Source organism: Nicotiana tabacum, chromosome 22 (assembly GCF_000715075.1).
Source record: "Nicotiana tabacum cultivar K326 chromosome 22, ASM71507v2, whole genome shotgun sequence".
Lineage (NCBI taxonomy): Eukaryota > Viridiplantae > Streptophyta > Magnoliopsida > Solanales > Solanaceae > Nicotiana > Nicotiana tabacum.
Window position 1 is genome coordinate 54676691 of NC_134101.1, and position 21437 is coordinate 54698127.

At 38.8% G+C, this 21437-nt stretch overlaps 1 protein-coding gene across 4 annotated transcripts; it reads right to left on the minus strand.

Annotated features, from left to right (window-relative positions):
• Positions 1 to 10: 10 nt before the first annotated feature.
• On the minus strand, positions 11 to 12790 carry LOC107826060 (uncharacterized). Of its 4 annotated transcripts, none has more exons than XM_016653002.2 (16): positions 12660 to 12790; positions 11889 to 12041; positions 11473 to 11557; positions 11088 to 11220; positions 10921 to 11005; positions 9986 to 10072; positions 9779 to 9874; positions 9111 to 9565; positions 5051 to 5132; positions 4787 to 4963; positions 4660 to 4713; positions 3372 to 3464; positions 3233 to 3298; positions 2343 to 2389; positions 1059 to 1757; positions 11 to 537 (listed from the first exon to the last, which is right to left on the minus strand). In XM_016653002.2, the coding sequence occupies exons 2-16, from the start codon at positions 12003 to 12005 to the stop codon at positions 153 to 155; spliced, it is 2661 nt and encodes an 886-aa protein (XP_016508488.1). In that variant the 5' UTR covers positions 12006 to 12041; positions 12660 to 12790; the 3' UTR covers positions 11 to 152. The 4 variants fall into 4 exon arrangements, with proteins under 4 accessions (XP_016508488.1, XP_016508487.1, XP_016508489.1 ...); XM_016653001.2 differs by lacking the exon at positions 12660 to 12790 and adding an exon at positions 12173 to 12310; XM_016653003.2 differs by lacking the exon at positions 12660 to 12790 and adding an exon at positions 12201 to 12301.
• Between the last annotated feature and the right edge of the window lie 8647 nt (positions 12791 to 21437).

Here is a 21437-nt window from a genome sequence, read left to right on the forward strand (position 1 = left end):
CAAAGGCATAATTTAAGCATTTATTTCAAAGTAGTGATTCACTCTACATCACTTACTTTCGACCAAGATAATAACTGTTTTTTGATGAACTCGACTAACACTACAACTTGGTAGTACTTTGTCTCCCTATTTACTCAAATTTCATTTTGAGCCTATACAAAGGATGGTGAGAGTAGAAAGTCCGGCAGTAATCTCTTTAAAGGAATCCCACAAAAGGGACACCAAGGTTTTGAATGTTCATCATCAGTGGTAGACTTACTGAAAAACTTGAAATCTGAAGGATATTCCAGCATTTTGAAAAAGGATGCAGGGGCTAATGTTGAAGCCCATCTCTGACAGCACATGCAATGCCATACAGGAACAATTGGGCAGATACGCATAGAAACACAACATCGGAATAACTTATGGCTCGGACCATTTCCAGTATCGCACTTCACCCCCTTGCAGACGGCGAAATCTGGAGTCTCAAATGGAACTGATGTTGAGCAGAAACTACATTCCTCCTCCTCTACATATTCATATATGGAGGGAATTTGACTGCAAAAATAAGAAACATAGTGAGTCAGAATCAGCAATATTCACATCAACATATTACACATATTGGTCACAACCAACTTGAATGCTAATCGACAATAGCTACAGAATAAACAATCAGTCTAAAGAAACAATTACTAACACAAACATGAAATTCAAAGTTTCATCATTAACAACGAAGAGGTTTTGGTGGCATCAATTTGTTTTTTTTTTTTTGATGATGGCAATGTGATATTAAACCCTTAATCAACTGGTTAAGATGGAATGCAAACAATGAGTAAGATAAAAATGCATATTTCTTATCCATTCCGTCGAACCAATCAATGCTTGTATCTGTTAAGAACTAGAGAAAATGAGCACCAATTTTAGAATACAAAATGTTATTCTATTCCACACTAAGAAAATAATTAGACTAGACGTAGCTAATAGTTAAAAATGTAACATCAGAACGTGAAAATATGAAGACAATGCAAATGGCATAGATCACATGTAAGAGGAGTCAGGCAAGCATGCGCGGGGACTACCTCTTATCAACGGTTCGTACTTCTTCTCCTAGAAGTTTCAGTTGATCCTTGACATCTTCACCACGAATTGCAACCCACTGCTCCATCTGTGCTGTTCCAACAGGGACCCAGTAACTAGATTTACTACCCTTTCCATCAGAACCAGAGGCATCATCAAGAAAGACAGTAAAGCTATAGCCAACCAGCCTATCTCTCAGTTCCATCTCACTATTCGAATGAAGCTGTGTCCAGTCCAATCGTTCATCTTCAGCATCGTTGAAGCCCTCTAAAAACTGCGATTGCCCCTCAACTTTATCTGTCTCCACCTTTTTCAAGACTACCAGCTTGCTGATGATGTTGAGGAGTTGCAACTTACGTGAGGAGAACTCCGAGAGACATTTAATTGCTTCAGACAAGTTTGCAGAAACTCCAAACTGAGATCCAACAGAAGATTTCAACCATTTAATTATGATACGTTTCACAAATATCGAAATAGACTGCTTAAAGGCCAAGAGTGCTGCTACAACATCCCAAACAACCAGTGGTTTATCCAAAGGTTCATGCTGATTTAATGACCATAGTATATTATTCTCCCAACTAATTAGCTCTTTCTCGGGAAAATCTGGGAAAACTTTAACATCAAAATCTGGATAAACAGTAGAGGAATTGTCCAGTTGCTGTCCTCCAATCCAAAGAAATTCTACTGCAGCTTTCAGAGCCCTGGAAGTTTTGAGCAAAGTGATGTTAGTTTCTAAAGCATTGCCGCTAGTTTATCATCTCTTTTTCCAAAATAGATTAGATGGGGCAGTTGTCAGATTATTTCTGGTCCTACGAATCCATAAAGGATGTAAGTCCTATGTTTACAGAAGACAACAAATCAATAATCAACCAAGTATAGACATCCTTCCTTTGTTCAGGTAGATAGATTTGTGTATACTTTCAATTGCAAGATAGATTTATGTGTGCTGGAAAGCAGCAGTTTCATGTAGCAGGTGAAGAAAACCTGCATAGGAAAACTCATTGAGAAATATATTGGTATAGCTTTTACTCAAACCTATTTTTCCTTCACAAAAGATGAAGAAATGAACAAGGAAAATGAATAGAAAACTAAAAAAAAAGATACTAGGAGTTGAAAAAAGAATCTGCCAAAACCTTCTTTTGTAAAAAGTATTATTAAGAGCAAGGACAAGCTTTTATTAGTCAATGATAAATCTGTAGCCTGTGATATATATACCTAGATCCTGGTGAAAGTTGGCATCCACAAATAGGTAACAACAAACAGCCAAAAATGGGGAAATTAAATACCTTGCCTCATACATTTGATTTAGTTGCTCAGTAGCAAAAGCTCTTACCTGCACAGTGTGTAATTTTTGTTGGCAGTATTAAAACAGAACATAAAAGGAGGAACATCTCAATTCAATAATTGTCATTTAATAAGGAAAGATCTTTACGTGATGATCTGTTTCTAATGCAAGAAGCTTTTACGAAAGAGCAAAATCTAGCAGTGCATCAAAGTAGATTTCATAAAGGGCGTATGATAGTTTCAGAAGGAAATTTCTAGTTGAACTTTACTGCTAAAAATCTAGGCTTAGCAATAAACTTAGTTGCATTCTGTTCTAAAAACAAATTCCAAGATGGTAACACCTAAGGTGCTGGCAAGAATTATCTATCTGAAGCTTTTATGGGGGAGTTGCCTGTAAAATATTTCAGTGTGATTTCACTCGACTAATGCACAGCTGAAATGCAAATATTAGCGGATAAAGCTGTCAAGTTATCCTGCGCAGGCAGGGGAGAAAGAACAAAATCTATCATTTCGAATACAGAGGATCCGTCTCTACCTTTTGATATCTTTCATGTATGAGAAAGAAGAACGCATCATTTAAAGAAGGGTCGTCTCTTATCTTTTGGAAGGAAATTAAAGGTTAAACATCTTAGGGCTTGGGATGACAGGAAGAAAACTAGAAAAAGGAGAGTAATTTGCGAATGAACGCTAAATTAGAGATTCAATACTTCCAAACCATGAAATGCATAATGCTTGGTCTTCTTGGCGGTATTAGAGTACTAGTACATTTATTTGCCCTTCAAAGTTGTTCGCAGAACCAGGAGATGAGATGTTTACTATGTACATTGCAAATTGTGATTTAATATGCAGAGAAACCACACTTGTATCAAAGACTGAAGGGATGATCCATTACCACAGCCATCACCAGATTTCCCGGAGATACGGCTAGACCAAAGCAAGAACTAAATGCATCCGGCACCTGAAAAGAATTTTTCAATTTAAAGGAAACAGCATGTGATAGAGATGCATGAAACCAAGATACATGTGCGTACATCGCCAGAGCCTTTCACACCAGGAGTATTGGAAGGAATAGGTACTTCACACAAGGAATTTTCATGTAAAATCCAACAGCAGGTTGAGTTGTCCTGCAATTATTCAGGAAGAAAGTTTATCTAAAATTTAAAATATGGTCAAAATGCAAGAACTTCCATGTAGAATCTCACTTAGGGATTTGGAGACGGAATTTGGGAAAATCCTTTTATGCTACATTACTTTTACAACCATCATAGTGAGAGAGACATCCGAAGACTGCTCTCCATTTGGGGACGGAATGGAACCATTGCGGTTTAAGGCCTCATTTGTTTTTTTTAAAGATTAAGACGTCTGAATCTGAATGCACGTCTGAATATTAAAATGTGTATTAAGGTTAATACATCTAAATCTGAATACACATCTGAATGTCAAGACGTGTATTAAGATCTGAATACCAAATGATTAAGACTGTTTGATTTTTAAAATCTGAATGTATAAAATTTACGTTTATTTGAAAATTAATAAACATAAAATTCAAATAAAATACCAATTAATCTAATAGTACATCACTAAAATATATAGCTTTTTAAAATATGATAGTTGCTGGTGGCGATGGCTAACGGTAGTGCTTGTGAATGCCGACTAAAAGCGGTGGTTGGTGGTAGTTTAGGGTAGTAGCTAGTGGTGATTGGTAGTGGTAGCTATTATGATTGAAGATGGTGGTGGGGGTGGTGATATTTAATAATGGCGGGTGGTGGTGGTGGTAGTTGTGATTGAGAAAGATGGTGGTGGGTGGTGGTAGTTTATAATGATGGGCAGTGCCAGCTATGGTTGTTGATGGTGATGGGGTGGTTAGTTGTGGTAGTTGAGGTGGATGAGTGTTGGTGGGAGTGGTGGGGATGGTGGGTGGTGGTAGTCGACAATGGTGGCGGCTATGATTGAGGATGATGGTGGTAGTGGGTGGCATGGTGGTAGTTGATAATGGTAGGCGGTGGCGGCAGTTAATAATGAATATGGATGATAGCATCTTAATGAAATTAAGTCTCTGTTATAGATCTTAATGATACAAACCTATTCAGACTCATTAAGTGGTTGGGAAGTAATAAAAAAAAAAACACTTAACGATTAAGATCTGAATAATTAAGATTCAGACTTTGAAAACAAACGCACTTAATGTCTAAGATCTGAATGATTCAGATTTAGACCTCCATTAAGTGCAAACAAATGAGGCCTAAATGTCTTTGAAGAGAATCACAAAACAGACATAAAATAGTCTGAAGCGAAACACCAAATAACAAAGTAGCTTACCTGGCTGCAGCTGTATAGGCAACGTCCACCAAAAGCCCAAGCTAAACCTGTAACCTAGAATACATTAACACAAGTTAATGTCTCCAGATGATAAAGAGGTAAAGATTTGAGTATCAAAAGAACTTACTACATGATTATGAGCATCACAGGAACCAGCTTTCTCAAATCTACGAACAAGAATGTCACAACTCCACACTTCAATTGATCCAGATCCGTTGCCAATGGCTAAGAGCATTTTATTAGGTGATTGCGCAGACACATTGAAGGAAACCACAGAGGCCATTGCAAAGTCGACGGCTTTTACCTGTATAAGAGACAACAAGAAACAGATAATGAGACAAAAAAGTAAAAGAAGAATAACAAAAGAAAGATCTCTACGTTAAAAGGAGACCTCCTTCAATAGAGAAAAGGGCGAATCACTAAGTTCTGATGATTCTACTAGTCTTCTGCAACACGCCTGCCAGATCTTCACACTACAAAATGAAAAATAAAGAAGAATAAATCTTTGATGATATTAACTCGTGCAATATAATGCAGGCCATTGCATTAATTTGACGCCAACATCAACATGTATAGGCGTCTTCTATAAGGTTGTTTTGCATCAGTTTGATTCAGGATGTTATCCAAAACTTCTATTCTTGAAAGCTTCCATTCTACTGTTCTGTTACCATTTAATTACTACATTTCTTCCTGTAATTTAAGGCCCATATAACAAGGCTGTTTAGCATTATAATATAGAATGGCACTCACGCACATCTCTTCCTGAAAACTTTGATATGACCGTTCTAGGCCTCTTGCTTAAACAATTGATTACTTCATTTCTTCCTTGGCAATTAAACGTTAAAAACTAATAACGTATTTCTTTAGCTTTACTAATAGGATGGTCACTAGCACGTATTTCTTATTTAATGCTGTCATTCAACTGTTTTCCCCTCTGACTTTACCATCTGATTACTTTATTCTGTCCTCATTGGCAATTATAAAACAAAATCATTCCATCATCTAGAAGCTAAGTGCACTATATTATTTTGGATTTTCCTGTCGTGCTTTGTTTATTCAGAACATAAGAGTTATACTAAGGAGGAAAAGACAAAGCAGAGGAGTCTCTAGACAATCAGGTGAAAAATGGTGCAGTCACTATGCTAACAACTTCTTTTTAGTTTCGGGGAGGGGGAGGGGGGGGGGGGGGTTGAAGTATACTGTTCCCATTGCTGCTTTTTTGCTATGAATATTACATTAAATTCCCAGACAAAGCATTCCCAGTTGGTAAAAAGCAAAAAAGGAACATCCCTTCTCTTAATCATTCAGTTATAATCTTGAGGTAATAATATATGCCAGGATTGTAGTAATTAAAAGGCAAAGGAGAGTACATTTGAGGATTGCCAGTTCAAAAATATCAGAAGTATTCTATTCCTCTTTCATGTTCATATTCAGAGCATCTTGTGTTAATCCAGAATAGACTCATGGTTAATTTCATTGAGGGTTCTTCTAGCGTATACCCCCAATAATGATAACACATTCTTTATGATTAAGCACCTTCTTCCTCTTCTTTCCTACGATAAGTCAATTACTACCGAAGCACCTTTTGAGAAAAAGGATGATTATATGTTAGGTGGTGCTTCAGGTGCATATGTGGTGGTGCTTCAGGTGCATATGTGGAAATGTTCGAGTGAAGATGTACCACCTCCTGCATTGTCAAGTGGCAGCTCACTTGTATGAGATTTTGAAATGTTCGAGCTGCCATAGGTGATGCTAGGCACAATGAAGGAGACACTCTCTAGTTGGACATTTAGTTTAGAAGAAGGAAGGGAAGTCGAAGAGCGTGGATGTTGCGGTGTATGCACTCATGTGGGTCCTGCAGGGGGAGATAAATAGAAGAGCTTTTCACGGGATAGAGAATGACTGTATATTTGAGGAATAGCCTCTTATTCCTAAATTCTTCTTGCTGTACCCATGATGTTCTAGTTTGTATAGAAGATTGGTATCATTGTAGAGAATCACACTATGTCGTAGATTGTCTACTTTTGCTATACTGCCCATATACGGGAGATTTTCCAATCATTTGATTAAATTAATTACCTTATCAAAAAAATTACTAAGGAAGCACCAATGCACCTTTCTTCCTCTTCTTTCTAAAGATAAGTCAATATGATTGTCCTTTCCAACTTGTTACTTTGCAGACATTAGCGTAACACTTTCTAACATTTTTGTGAGAACACACTGGATACTGACATCAGGTATCAATCTTCAAGAATAGCTCAAAATATAGCAAAGTGTCCAATATCAAATATGAATGTGAACACTAACCCAGACAGTATAATCATTCTTTAATTTCAAGTGATTCATCATTTACCATGTTATGCATTTTGGTCAATGTATAGCACTCAATTGTTTTCTCGTTCACATCATCACATATGGTTGTGATATTAGTCACTTGAATCAGTGGCATAGAGCGTGCAGCTGTAACTAGAATTAGAGTTTTTTCTGTTTGTAATTGTGGCAAATAATGGCTGAAGTTTCGCTGTTCAATTCATCAAGGCTTTATCATGGAAACTGGGCAGTTCTTAGGAGTGAAAATACAAAAACAACAACAATATACCCAGTGTATTCCCACGGGGTAGTATCTGAGGAGGGTAGCGCGTACGCAGACCTTACCCCTAACTTGTGGAGGTAGAGAGGTTGTTTCCGACAGACCCTCGGTTCAAGAAAAGCAATTCTCAGCAATTTTGAAAAAGAAAAACAGTAGTGAAGACGTCATATTGAGACTAATGAAAACAAGAACAGTAACAAAAGCAAAATAACAAAGCAATAAAATAACTGAAGTAAGGGAAACAACAACAGGTAGTAATAAAAATCGAATAATAAGATAATACGAGAATGAAAATAATAATACTGATATAGTTGAGTAGGTACAGTGTCCTAAATTCGACTACCTATTAATCTTATATCCTAATCCTCGACCTCCAAATTCTTCTATCTAGGGTCATGTCCTCGATTAGTTGAAGATGTGTCATGTCCTGTCTAATCACTTTTCTCCCCAATACTTCTTCGGCCTTCCCCTACCTCTCCTTAGGCCCACAATTGCCAACCTCCCGCACTTGCTTACTGCGGCATCCACGCATCTACTCTTCACATGCCCGAACCATCTTAGCATAGCTTCCCTCATCTTGTCAACCACGAGGGTCACTCTTACCTTACTCTGAATATCTTCGTTCCTAATTATATCCCTCCTAGTATGCCCACACATCCATCTCAGCATTCTTATTTCCGCCACTTTCATCTTCTGAACATGAGAGTTCTTAACTGGCCAACACTCTGCCCAATACAACATAGCAGGTCTAACTACTCTATAAAACTTACCTTTAAGTCGTGGTGGCATCTTCTTATCACACAGAACACCGGATGCGAACCTCTATTTTATTCACCCCACTCCAATATGATGTGTGACGTCATCGTTAATCTCCCAATCTCCTTGAATTATTGACCCAAGATATTTAAAATTTTCTCTCTAGGGGATGACTTACGTATCAATCCCCACATCCACATCTGCCTCATGAGTTACGTCACTGAACTTGCACTCCAAGTACTCCGTCTTAGTCCTGCTCAACCTGAATTCTTTAGACTTTAGGGTCTGTTTCCAAACCTCCAGCCTAGTATTAACTCCACCACGTGAAAATACGATAGGTCTAATCATGACCTTAAATTTCATTGAGTAGAAACTCAAAGATGTGAAACCAGCCTCAAGAATCTACGGTTGATAATTTTTCTTTTTCACTCAAGTCAATTATTAACTCAATCTATGGGACAAAGCATAGCCGATCACAAGTGAGGATAAAGAGGAGGGTTGCAAGATATTGACAACCAACGTAAAAGCAATCTAATTATTGTGAGTATGCGACCATTTTTCCTGGATGAAAGATGTGAGAAGCAACCATATCAGCTATGCATCGGATCCCATAGCTAAACATGTTTGTGCATTAGTACTAGATGGGTTACCCATGAGCAAGTCCTTGTCTTGCATCTCTTATCGACCCCACCTATTTTGAAGTTGAGTCATAGTTTATTTTTGACTTTAGTTCAATAATTGGTTAGCAGTATAAGGACCTGGAAATCTATAGCTTGACCTTTGACCACTGGACTAATATGAATCATTAAGTAAATCATTTTACTTCTTACAGTAAAGTCATCAGGGAGTGCGCATATCTGCTCCCATGTACTTGATTTGTCCAGAGCTTCAGAGCTAAGATATTAACTCTCATATCACTATTCCCGTGTATAAAATTCTGCAAAACTTGCTCGATATCTGACAATCATCTCTGTCATTTCATGCCAATATTTGCTTATATCTTGGTACTTTCATGCCATTCTTTGCTTACCCATACACCCAATGAGATCTAAAACCGAAAGCAGTTACAAGGTAAAAATTGAATAATATCAACATAGGTACGCACCTCCCATCGGAACATCCAGTAGCCAATAAAAGCAGAGGATCTGAAGCATCAGAAATGAACAATCCCCAACTGATTGTTGTGATCCAAGTATCATGTGCATTGAGAAGTCCAACAAGCAATGGTTCATTCGAGTCGGGGCTGTTCATGATAGAGTACTCATCTGGTTTATGAATTCTCCACAATGATAGTATGCCGGACTTCCCTCCAACTGCAAGTACAGAACAGTCACTGGTCAAGCCAGTAGTAGTAGATATACCACATCCAAATGTCTGTGGCAGACAGGGCGACCATGCAACAATAAGTGAAGACATCATTGCACTGCGAGAGGCATATTCCTCTGCAGTTATTAGCGATTGACTGCCATCTCCAACTACTTTCTTAGAAGACTTTGCTTTTGAACGAGGAGCATTAAAAGTATTTTTCCCTTTCTGACTGCAAGCTTTGACCTCCATCACCTAACAAAAAAGTAATAGCATCAGAAAAAGAGTTTGCACATTTCGTCATCTAAATAACTAAATAATTATTTGGCAAACGTAGTTCTTATTTGTTGACTTCTTTTCCCTTCTATCTCTGTTTACATTCTTTGCAGTCTAAGTTTACAGCATATGACAGTACGATATTCATGCATAGTGAAAGTACTTGGAGGAACCAAAGAGATCAGCAAGTACAGTTAATGCATTCAGTCTCTGACGCTTAAGTTCCTTTCTCATGACAGAGATTGGCAGATCATCAGCATATCCCTCATCAAAGCAAGCTTGACTAGGCTGTCAGAATAGAAATCAAGTGAAATCAAATACAACTTAATATCCAGAGAAGAAGCAATGTATCATGTAAAAAGCATAAAATTCACATAGTAAGCAGTGAATTTAACTTACATCAGAAGCTTCTGATGCTCTAAAGCTTGCTGCTTGGAAATTGGTAGTTGTGAGATAACTATACAGCTCCTTTGAAATATCCATGACCTGTTGAAGTTTGATAACCAGATCAATGGGCAACGACTAGAAGGATAAAAGACAGAAGATCATTATGAAGAAACAGGAGAAAGCCCCTGGAAATTGTTACTTGGCCACTAAGGATTCTGCTGAAATGTTAAATGTGATTTGGAGAGTGATATTCACAACAAAGTGAAAAAATATTTGGAATGAGAATTGACCAGGAATACAGTATCTAAAACCAAAGCCATGAACTACAGCAGAAGATGTATTGAAAGCTCTCGGGCATTTATAGAGGTAGTAAAATATTATGTTTCAGAAGTACTTTTCTTGATATTAAAGTCTTCGATCCGTGAGGACATAGCACATTCTTCATTCATGCAAAGATGAATTACTGGTTAGGCAGCTCTAAGGTTTTTTATATTCGGTGGAAGGCAGATTAAAGCTTTGCACCAATACTTAAAAAGAGACTCCCATTCCGTATGTAAGATTCGTCTCTCTTGCATCTTCAATCGGGTTTGGTGCTTTAAGTTTGAAAAGCCATAAAAATGGTGCGCAAACAGCAAAAATTAGATCACAGAGAAACAAAGATCTTGATAGTTCTTTCTGGCATCAATCTAGTAGTCCTGTGTTGAACATTTTCTATTCATTCATGATCCAGCGAAGCCTTTCTGCACCTGAACTCGAATTTTTTTCTCTTCCAAATCGTCAATTGTGGTTCTTTCCTTTTAGGTCAATGGAGTTGATTCATCGTACATTGCAATCTTAGACAGAAACAGCTTTCTTGTCTACATATTTGAGGCACTCCAACAAACAAAAACAAGTACAGAACCAAGAAGCTATGAATATACTATTCCGTATCCATGTTTGATTCATACCTCTACCCATTCTGCTGAAAACTCACGAAATGGCATCCGGTAAAGCCTTACATGTCCTTCAGTAGTGCAGACTGCAAGCAAACAACTACATCAAGCAAAACATTGTTGTTCATATTGCTGTTGAGAAGGCCAAAGATCATTAAACTGATGTGCTTAAATGATCATACCCAGAATTTGGAGCAAATCCAATAGGTGACCAGGATATTGACCGGACACATGGCCGATTTTCTCGATATTGTTTTTCTTGAGGAGAGGAGTCCCGAGATAATGCAATATGTAGCATACAACCGGAGAGTAAATCTGTGAAGATTCCAAGTAGAAATTATTTGGACCATACATACAAACCATTAATAAGTAGTCCAAATAATTCACAGCACTTCTTTTAATAAGGTAATAATCTTATTGATGTGGCGGGAAAATTCTGGATACCCAAGTGGCAGTAAAGCAAAGAACCTATACAAAAATATGGTGCTCTACAGATAACATCATCTTGTACTAACAAGAAACTCATTGGTGAACCAGAAACTAACTGTACAAGACACATCACATTACCTTTTCTATCAATCAACCCAATAGGAAAAGGTTTGCTATGAGGGATCGTAATAAGACCTCGTGATCCAAATGGTTTAGCTGGATTCTGAAAGAAAGAGAAATATTTATTCACTATCACACCAGCTGATTCAATATCTAATCAATTATAACTAAATCGAAAGCTTGTTAAATATACAAATTTTGTTTTTACGATGGTGGTGACGGGCCAGCTTGCATGTACCTCGATTATTCCATCGAGTATTTGGTAGGTAATTACCTATTGTTTTTTTTGCCTCGTGTGGGATTTGAACCTAAGACCTCATGGTTCTCCTCCCACTTCATTAGGCCACACCCTTGTGCATTTTAAAGATAAAAGCTTTTACAATATTATTACAAGAAAGATACAAGTGGATCAATTGTCAATATGAAAATTTTACCAATATGGTAACGATATGACCGGAAGCCACTGCCACCAAATTCTCCTCTGACCAAGCGACAGAATTGGGGTAAGATGGGGCAGCCACCAGTATAGAAGCTTGAAAACTCGAAGACATTGTTGTATTTACCGGACCAAAGCTGATAAATTCCCTCTACAGCATAACAAGAGTCAATTTTTCTACCCATAAAAAAAAGAGGGAAAATTGGAAAATAGAGAATCACAACAAAGATAAGATAATTCATAAATGCTGCAAGCATATGAAAAGGGGCTGAAATTGACGACCTTGAATTTTGATAATAAAATTACATACTCCAATGGCTTCTTCTTTGATAATTTAGAGAGCTTCTTTCTCGTTTAGTGTGTGCTCTCAGAAAGGCAAACTGGGGGCTTTAGGGGTTTATGGGTTTCTTTCCAATTTTGTAGCAAATAGCGAATAAAATAGCCAAATATATTGTTAAACTATACCGAAAGCGCCCTTAGCCATTATAAAACTGAGCTATATTTAACCTTTTTATTAACGAAAAAAAACTAATTAGTTGCTGGCATATGTTCAAAACATTTATTTTTTTTACCATCAAAATAGATATTTTGGCCTCAGAAAAATCCAAAAGAGATAGTTCAGATTTCAGAATAGCAATATCATGTAACTGAAGGAGTCTGACTTGCCTTTACATTAGGTGAACCGACAAAAAAAAAAAAAAAAAAAAAACTAAAAGCTCTCTTCTGATCAAAGTTGACAAAGCCAAACAAGAACTCTCCGCCTTCTTACTTTGCAGCGCTGTGCTTAGCTTTCGAGTGAGATTCCAGAGCATTTTCAGAAGATTTACCAGCCTGTTTTGAGGGGTGAGGGGTCAGATGATTGAAAGAGGGAGAGTGAAAAAGAAAAATAGAGAAAAAATAATCAGATTTGTCCATAAATTTTTGCCAAATATTTTAGATATACGGAGCTAAAATTTTGAGTGTACCGGTTCTGAATTTTTAAAAAGATAACTTATTGGATTTTAAATAAAATATTTACATAAAATAAATAATTTTTTAATATAAATATAAAATTGTAACTAAACATGCACGCACCCAGGCATAACGACTAATAACAGCTTGTTTGGATGGTTGTTACCCATCGTTTTATAATATATTGTATTATATTGTATTGTATCATTTTATAAATACAATGTTTAGATAGATTGTCTTGTTTGATGTTGTTAAATAACATTTTGATGTTTGGTTTGACTGTATCGTATTGTACTATAACTTATAAGTTTACTAAAATACCCTCAATTGTTTAAATATTAAATTCATTAAGAATTACGCATAAAAATAATTTAAGAAAACTCATTTCTACTAATTTATCACCAAATATGTCTTATAAATAGATTGAGTAATTAAATTCATGCAAATTCTAACAAAATTAGCGGAACAAAATTAGCAATTTTACTTGGAGTTGGAAGCAAATTCCAACAAAATTAGCGGAATAAAATTAGCAATTTTACGCTGGAGTTAGAAGCGGCAAAAGTTGTGGGCAAAAAAGGGGACGAAAACAAAGTAGGTTATAGGTGGGATATTTGGAGTTAAAAAAAAGAAGATAAAGGGTAAAATAGAGTTATGGAGTAAAAAGATAGGGCGTAATTGGAAAGAAAAATAAGAAACAATCCCACCACACCAAATCGGTTATTTACAAAAATAGGACTTTTCATTGTTCCGGAATAATGAATTTAATAATACAATAAAATCAATTTTAATGAAACAATCAAAACAAAACATTATTTTTGTTTACCCTAAAAACGGATAACAATTAAATTTGTAAGTGATTTTAAAGATACGTGGATTAATTCGATACAAGCGATAAATTGTGTCTGATTAAACAAATAAACAACAACAACAATAACCCAGTATAATCTCACTAGTGGGTCTAGGGAGGATAGTGTGTACGCAGACCTTACCTCTACCTTGGGGTAGAGAGGTTGTTTCCGATAGACCCTCGGCTCCCTCCCTCCAGCCTTGATGAAAGATCCACCCTCGATCCGGACTCACAATGGCTAGCACTGATGAACGAGGACAAAAGCTTTCAATAACAGTGAAAATAATAGTATATTGCTTTGGGATGCGTGTTACAACGTGTTCAATGAATAATCAAACCCCCTTTATATAGTAGGGGAGTTTTACCCTAAGTACAATTCTATAAAAGATAAAAAAAATCTTCTGTTTAACTGATCACCGGTTCTCCGTCGATACGTGCCGAGATTCGCGCCGTGATATCCGGCCGGTAGCGGATATTACGGCTTTATGTTGGTCGTGCAACATTCTCCGGAGTCCTTTGGGATTTGGACTGACCCCGGATCATGGCCCCGATATTCTCGAGGGTAAGCGTCATGCCCCGGATTTTGACTCGATGAGACCCTTGCCTCGATTCTGGTCCCTTATCATCATGTCTCTAACTCGGTTTAACGTATTGGAAGCTGGGGTGTACCATGAGCTCGGTTTTACCCATATACAGATAGTCTCCTCGTTTCTCGGAGAATAAGTTGACGAGAAACGACATGATCTCCCCGACTCCTTCTTCAATACGTCGTGACAGAAACGACAAAAAACCTGAAACGTCTCGTCAGTCATGTCATTGTAACCTCAAATGCGTGACAGTCGTCGGTTGAATGTCCCTGGATACGAAACGTCACGAAGCTCCTATAAATATCCCCATCTTCGTTCATTTTTTACTTTACGCCCAAACTTCTACTCTCGTGCCTTCAGGATTTCATTACCCTTTTTTATACTCTAGCACTTTTACCTTCGTTACTCAAGATTCCTCAGTACGTTGCAAAACTTTTACTCATTCTCTACTCAAGCCAACACATCTGAACTTTCAACTTTCAATCTTTCTCTATCTTTTTCAAGCTTTTCCAGATAATAATGGTCAAAACCTCAAAATTTGTTCCCCAAAAGGCCGCCTCTACCTCCCAACTGACTGCTGAAATCAACGATACCACTTTCGATGCGGTCGACCTCGGGAGGTCCGCTGCTAACGTGGTTACCGACGAACCGGCTCCTGAATCTCCCTTGAAGATGTTCATTCCTGGGGGTTGTTCGGTCGATGACGACTTCAAGGTTAAGAAGCCCTCTTCGGTACAGGGTCGGCGTGAGAAGGCATCGAGATATATCTGCTCAATCACGGAATATGACCTCCCCACAGTCCGAAAGGACTGCAACTGGGCCAACAAGGATATAGTGGTCCCTAACTCCGAGGAGGCCATTACTACCCATGTTGATGGGTACCTAAGTGTTTACGCTTATCCCTTCACACTGGGCCCGGTGGACCCGGTCATTATAGACTTCTGTAAGAGGTACAAGGTATGCCTCGGTTAGCTCCACCCATCATTGTGGAGGATCGTAATCCTCCTTCGATTTTTTGTGAACAAGATCGACTCCTCTCGGCTCACTATAGATCATCTACTCCGTCTGTATAGTCCCCCGAATCTTCCGAGGGGGGCTGATAAAGCTCATGCGCCGGGCTAGTGAGGCCTCATTCTCAAGCATAGATGCAGACCGGGATCGAGGCTGGCAGGATGCTTTGTCCGGGTCAGGACCTCGGACTTGATACCGGCCGAATTTAGGCCATTCCCCGAGAAGTGGAATGCATCACTTAAGTACAACTTTCCTTTGAATGTTAATTTCACGCTCATCTCCCTTTTCCTCATTGGTATTTGTGGTGGTACAGTCGTCGCTTGAGTCCCAAATATTATCCCTCGATTAAATGAGTGGATCGAAAGCATTGTCTCACAAATGCCCTACTCCGATCGCTCGTGGCGCAAACTCCCGAAGGGCTGTTGGGAGGACAGTTCCCATGGTAAGATTTCTTTCCCGAATAAATTGCGTTAGGCTTCTCCTTCTAGCATCACGTTCTTATTTCTTTTATTTCTTTTTTGCAATTTTGCCTAAGACCGTTGAGCTTAGGACTCCGGTCGGAGACCAGGACTTTCCCATTGATTCTTTTGCTTCGAGCAGCCCGGAGCCACAACCGGAGAGAAGAAAAGGAAGAGGTCCCCGAGTTTTTCGAGCTCGGAAAAAAAAGAAACCAAGGAAAGGTTGGTCTGTAAGCCAAAGGAAAGCTCCAGCTCCCGAGTGCTTGACTCGAACTTACTTTTTCGGCTCAGGGACGAGCCAGAGGAGGACAAATTTTTTGTGGCCCAGGAGTCGTCTGTCCCTGAGGAGCAAGTGGCAGCCGAGAGGGGAACGATGAAGGCTAATCCCCCTCAAGTGCACGAGGCTGGCACAGGGGCGAGGGTCGAGACTCCTCGAGACGCCGACTCTACCCCGCCCGGTGTCATGGAGATTTCAGGATCGCCTTCGTTCACGGAGTCTATGTTTGACGAGGCCCGGGCGATGAAGGATCGATCAAATGAAGGGGTTCATGTAGCGGATGATCCCCTTCGATGCTTCTTTGATGGTGTGGACTCAACCGCCCTGGAAAACTTCACTGGGTTGGGAGATCTAGAGGTGCCAAGAAAAAGTCCATCCTCAGAGATCGGCGGGTCGAACTTAAGCCCGAGGTTGATCAATCGGTTCCCCACTCCGAGCATGGATCCTGTTCGGAAGCGATCTATCGTTATCACCGTTCCGGAGAATGCCCAGGTTATTTCCGCCCCCGTCAGAGTAGCTAGCTACCTCCGGTTCCTGGTGATCGAAGAAGACCAGGCAAAGATGAACGAGGTGGACATGCCATGCTTATTAAACGAAGCACAACAAGCGTTGAACCGGGTAAGGTGTTATCACACTCTTTTATCTTTGAATTCGGATTTTGATGACTCTAATGCCTTTTTCTTTTTCACATTCTGCAGGCCTCGGTGCTCCACCATAAAACCTTTATTTGGTACGAGGATGAGCTTAGCCAACTTGAGGCCAAAGTCAAAGAGCTTGCTGAGAAGATGGACATGTATAAGCTTCTCAGCGAGTAACATGAAGGAGAAGTCAAAAGTCTCCGGGCTGGGTTGGATGCGACTCAGAAAGAACATGTCGCCCTGGTGAAACAGGTAAATATCTTTGAAGTTAGTGATCACGAGTTATGCATGGCAACTAATGGTCAAAACCCGTAGATCCAGCAGAGTCTTGATCGGATCGACCAGCTTAGAGCTGAGATAGACGAGGTCAAGGCCATGGTCGAAGAGTGGAAAGGCAAAATAGACCGATTGGCTTTGGAAAAGGAGACTGTCCAGGAGAAGCTGACCTCGGTTGAATTCCAACTTCGAGTGGAGAGGGAGAAAGCTAAGGCTAGTTCCCAAAAAATCGAAGACCTCCAGTCTCAATTGGCTCGACCGTTACCGAACGGGATACCCTTGCCAAGGAGTTTAAAACAACCAAGTCAGTGGCGGAAATAATCATGGTTGATGCTTGAGAGATGGTGTCCCAGTACAAAGTCGATGCTGAGGCAGCCCAGGACCACCTTAAAGGTCCTAACTAGGTCTAAACAATAATTCAACTAGCCTCTTTCGATTACTAAGAAGAATCAATGAATTCAACCAACAATATAATGCAAAAACATCACAAGTATACCTCTTCCGATTACATGAACATGTGAAAATAGATGCAACAATTAAAATATTCAAAACGATCCAATACATAAAAACTAGAGTTAATATCCACAAACAATTCTCAATATACCAAATCCATCAATCCCTAAAGAGAACTACTCCATAGATATTGACTAATTCATCACAAATAAGTTTAAGTTAAAGGAAATCATAAACGATCCAAACCCTTGTCTTGGGTGAGGATTGAATGATGAAATCCTTGTGCTCTTGCTTCTCCCACTTCTCCTTAGCTTCCTTAGGTCTTAGATGTGTCAAAAGTCCCAAAAATAACGTTTTCCCATGTATATATACCAAGTAGGGTCTGGCCCAAATGAACACACCTTCTCCTAAGCGAATTAAGACTCTTTCCAGAATAGGACGCGCATGGCCGCACACCTTGGAGTGTGCTCACGCATATGGATGTGCACTTTGGAAGGTATTCTGCCTCACATGCGCGCCCAGTACGTGCTCACCCACCTGGGTGGCGTCCTGCTCGATTCTCCGTTTCTTTCGTTAAGTGCACGATTGTCCGTTGATCCGGGAACACGATCCCAACTTAATCCTTGAGCTTTTACTCATACTTCAAAGCTCTAGAATATCTTGAATTCATTCCATAACATTTACATAGCTCAGTATCACTCCTACAAGGTATAAAATACATCATTAGTGCAAAACACTAGCGATATACGCTTAAACTCAATTAAAGTACAATAAATTAGAGTGTGATAAGCAACTAAAATACGCAATTATAACCTACCATCAACACCCCACACTTAAACCATTGCTCGTCCTCTAGCAATCAAACTACACTTTATAACGACACGACCTTTTTTAAATAACTCACATAACTCATCACACCAAGAATATTTAAAATCAATTAAGCACAATAATGTAACATCCTAGCCTCAAGATTTGACTCAAAAGCACCATGCATTATTTATAACCCGCTCACTTACTCCAACATAGAGGTCAATCATTACCTTTCCTTCACGAATCAAGTGCCCTCACAACGAAAGAGAGTAGTCCCACACACAATAAACATTAAGAACAACTAGGAACTCAAGATAGACAAAATTCACTCACTCTTGGAAATAACATTCATATGCCACAAACAATGAACTATAGGCTTTCCCGTAGTGTACTACTCTAATAATTGAGCTCATTCAGTCAAGGATCAAGTAGGACTTTAATTGGTTGTAATGTAAGATGTGGGACAGGTAGGATACATTTAGATATAAGAGTAACTACACCTCCCTAAGCACTTTAATACATACATCTCATTGTTAAACCCCCACACTTATGTCAAACCAATATTCCACCTTCACATCAATTTGCATTCACTCCCAACTTCTTTAAGCACAAATACATAAAGAGTTACCACTTATCAATGAATAATTTTCACAACACTATACTATGTATAATTTTTTTTACTTTTTCAATTTAAGTGGCTCTTACTTTTTCAAAACAGTGCACCTTTCTCCTTGTTTCATTAGCTCCACTCAAAAAACCAACCCAATCACCCTCACACTTCAACTTTTACAAAGTTCATATAATTTCAAGTGCTCACGAGAGGTAAATGGTTCAAATAGATGGTTAATTCAAACAACTAGGTAAGCCTTGTAATATGGTTACCAAAGAAACAATGTGACGGGATCAAACGGGGTTAACTAAGATACATAATAATTAGGTGGGTGAAAACATATAACTAGATCGACAAAGAAATGCCTATATCACTTCCAAGACTGAATAAAACTACTATTTTGCTTTGCAAACACACGGGGCAAGTTCTAGACATCAGATGTAATACACAGAATAACACAAAACCTCACACACACCTCGCACATAACTCACTCAAGATCGGATTATCAAGACACTCTAGTCAAAGCAGTTAAGCAAAGTTAAGATCATATTATTTAAAGTACTTATGCAAAAGTCAAAAACTAAGCCTAAGTGTCTCAACTAAAACACTCACTATTCTCAAGGCATGATAGAGTCAAGAAATATTGCTTTCATTTCAAATCATAGCACAAGGTTTTCTACTCCTCACAAAAATAAAAACTAACTACACCCGGTTCAAACAAAATCCTTGAAAAAGAACCGCGACACAAAGAAAACCAATGGGGAATTATTACATTACCTAACAAAAGATTTTTGTCTTTTTTCTTTCGACTTTAATCCCTCAAGAAACCCGTCGAATAATATCCATCGTCGGGAAAAATCAAAAATTTTAAAATTTAAATTTTTTATATCAAACTACTACAACTAACCAAAAGAACCTAACCAAATTAATATACATACAACATACATACAAATATATCCCCCACCCCACATTTTAAATTGTGGCATGTCCCCATGACACACAATTAAAAAATATAAGGTAGAGGAACTTCCCTGAATCTCTAATCGGGGTCTGAGTCAAAGTCGGGCTCCATTCTTCGTGCCCGAACTAGTGCACACATCCACGCGGACAACTTCTTCTTAGCCTTCTTGGGGTGCACCCCACACTTATCTTTCTCAATCACTGGGACCTTCTCTTTTGAGTTTTTCACTCTCCATCTACACCTGCAGCTAGCTTCTCCTATTTCACCCTATCTCCGCAGTTATCTCGAAAGTCATCGTCTCCTCACCCACTCTAAGCATGAGCTTTCTATCATGTATGTCTAATATTGCTTTGTTTATCGCTAAGAATGGTCTTCCTAAGATAATGGGACCTCTTTATTCTCCTCCATTTCACCACTATGAAATCTATAGGAAATATAAACTTATCTACCCGAACTAAGACATCTTCCATTGTCCCCCCGGGTATTATAGTTGTTTGGTCTGCCATCTGCAAAGATATTGGCGCAGACCTTATCTCTCCAAGATCATTCTCCAATTTCCTGTAAATAGACAAAGGCATTAAATTAATTAATGCACCAGAATCACATAAAGATTTATCAAAATTAAGAGTGCATAACGAGCAAGGTATAGTAAAACTCCCTGGATCTCCATAGTTTTGTGGGAGTTTGTTTTCCAAGATTGCATTGCAATGCTCTGCGAGCTTGACCACTGAGGTATCTTCTATCTTCCTCTTCTTTGTAAGGATCTCCTTCAATAATTTGGCATAAGTTGGCATTCATGAGAGAATTTATGTGAATGGCAAATTTATATTAACCTGTCTCAGCATATCTAGAAATCTCTCAAACTGCTTGTCCAGCTTTTCTCTATACAACTTTTGGGGAAAAGGTAGAGTAGGCATATGCTCACTCTCATTCCGACCTTCCTTTCTCGAAGTGTCCTCCTTCTTCTTTTTGTCAACTCCCTTATTTCCTTTCGTCCTCTTATCACCTTCAATTTTTAGCTTCTCTTCACTTTCTTTTTTAGGTACCACCTCTTTTTGGGTTATAGTGGGATCTTTAAGCACTTGCCCGCTTCTCAAGGTCACAACATTTACCGTTTCTTTGGGATTCTCTCAGTATCAGCTGGTAGAGTACCTAGATTCTCTCAGATAATACAATTGCAATATGTCCCACTTGTTTTTCTAAGTTACTCAAACCAATGACAAGTTCTTTGATAGCTGAACCATGAGCATCTAATCTCTCATCTGTCTTGACAATGAAGGACTTCATTAGATCTTGGCCCAGGCTGAGTGGAATGTTGAGACTAGAACTGCTCGGCTGATTCGCAAAACCAGGAGCTCCTTGTCCTTGAAATCTAGGATTATTTTGTTGCCATGTATTTGCAGTACCCCAGGTGAACTCCATGAAAAACCGGGGTTCTTCTAACCCATTGCATTGAAGGTATAATTCCCGACAACATTAACCTCCTCGATTGAGGGTTGACACTCATGAGTAGGGTGCCCTCTTCCACATATATCACACGCTGCATGGGGCTCACTATGTATTGAAGCTAAAGTCAGCTTCCTTATCTCTTTGGCCATGGCATCAAGTTGTACCTGAACAAATGTGTTAGCATAAACTTGGCGAACACAAGTTGATCTTCTTCTTTCA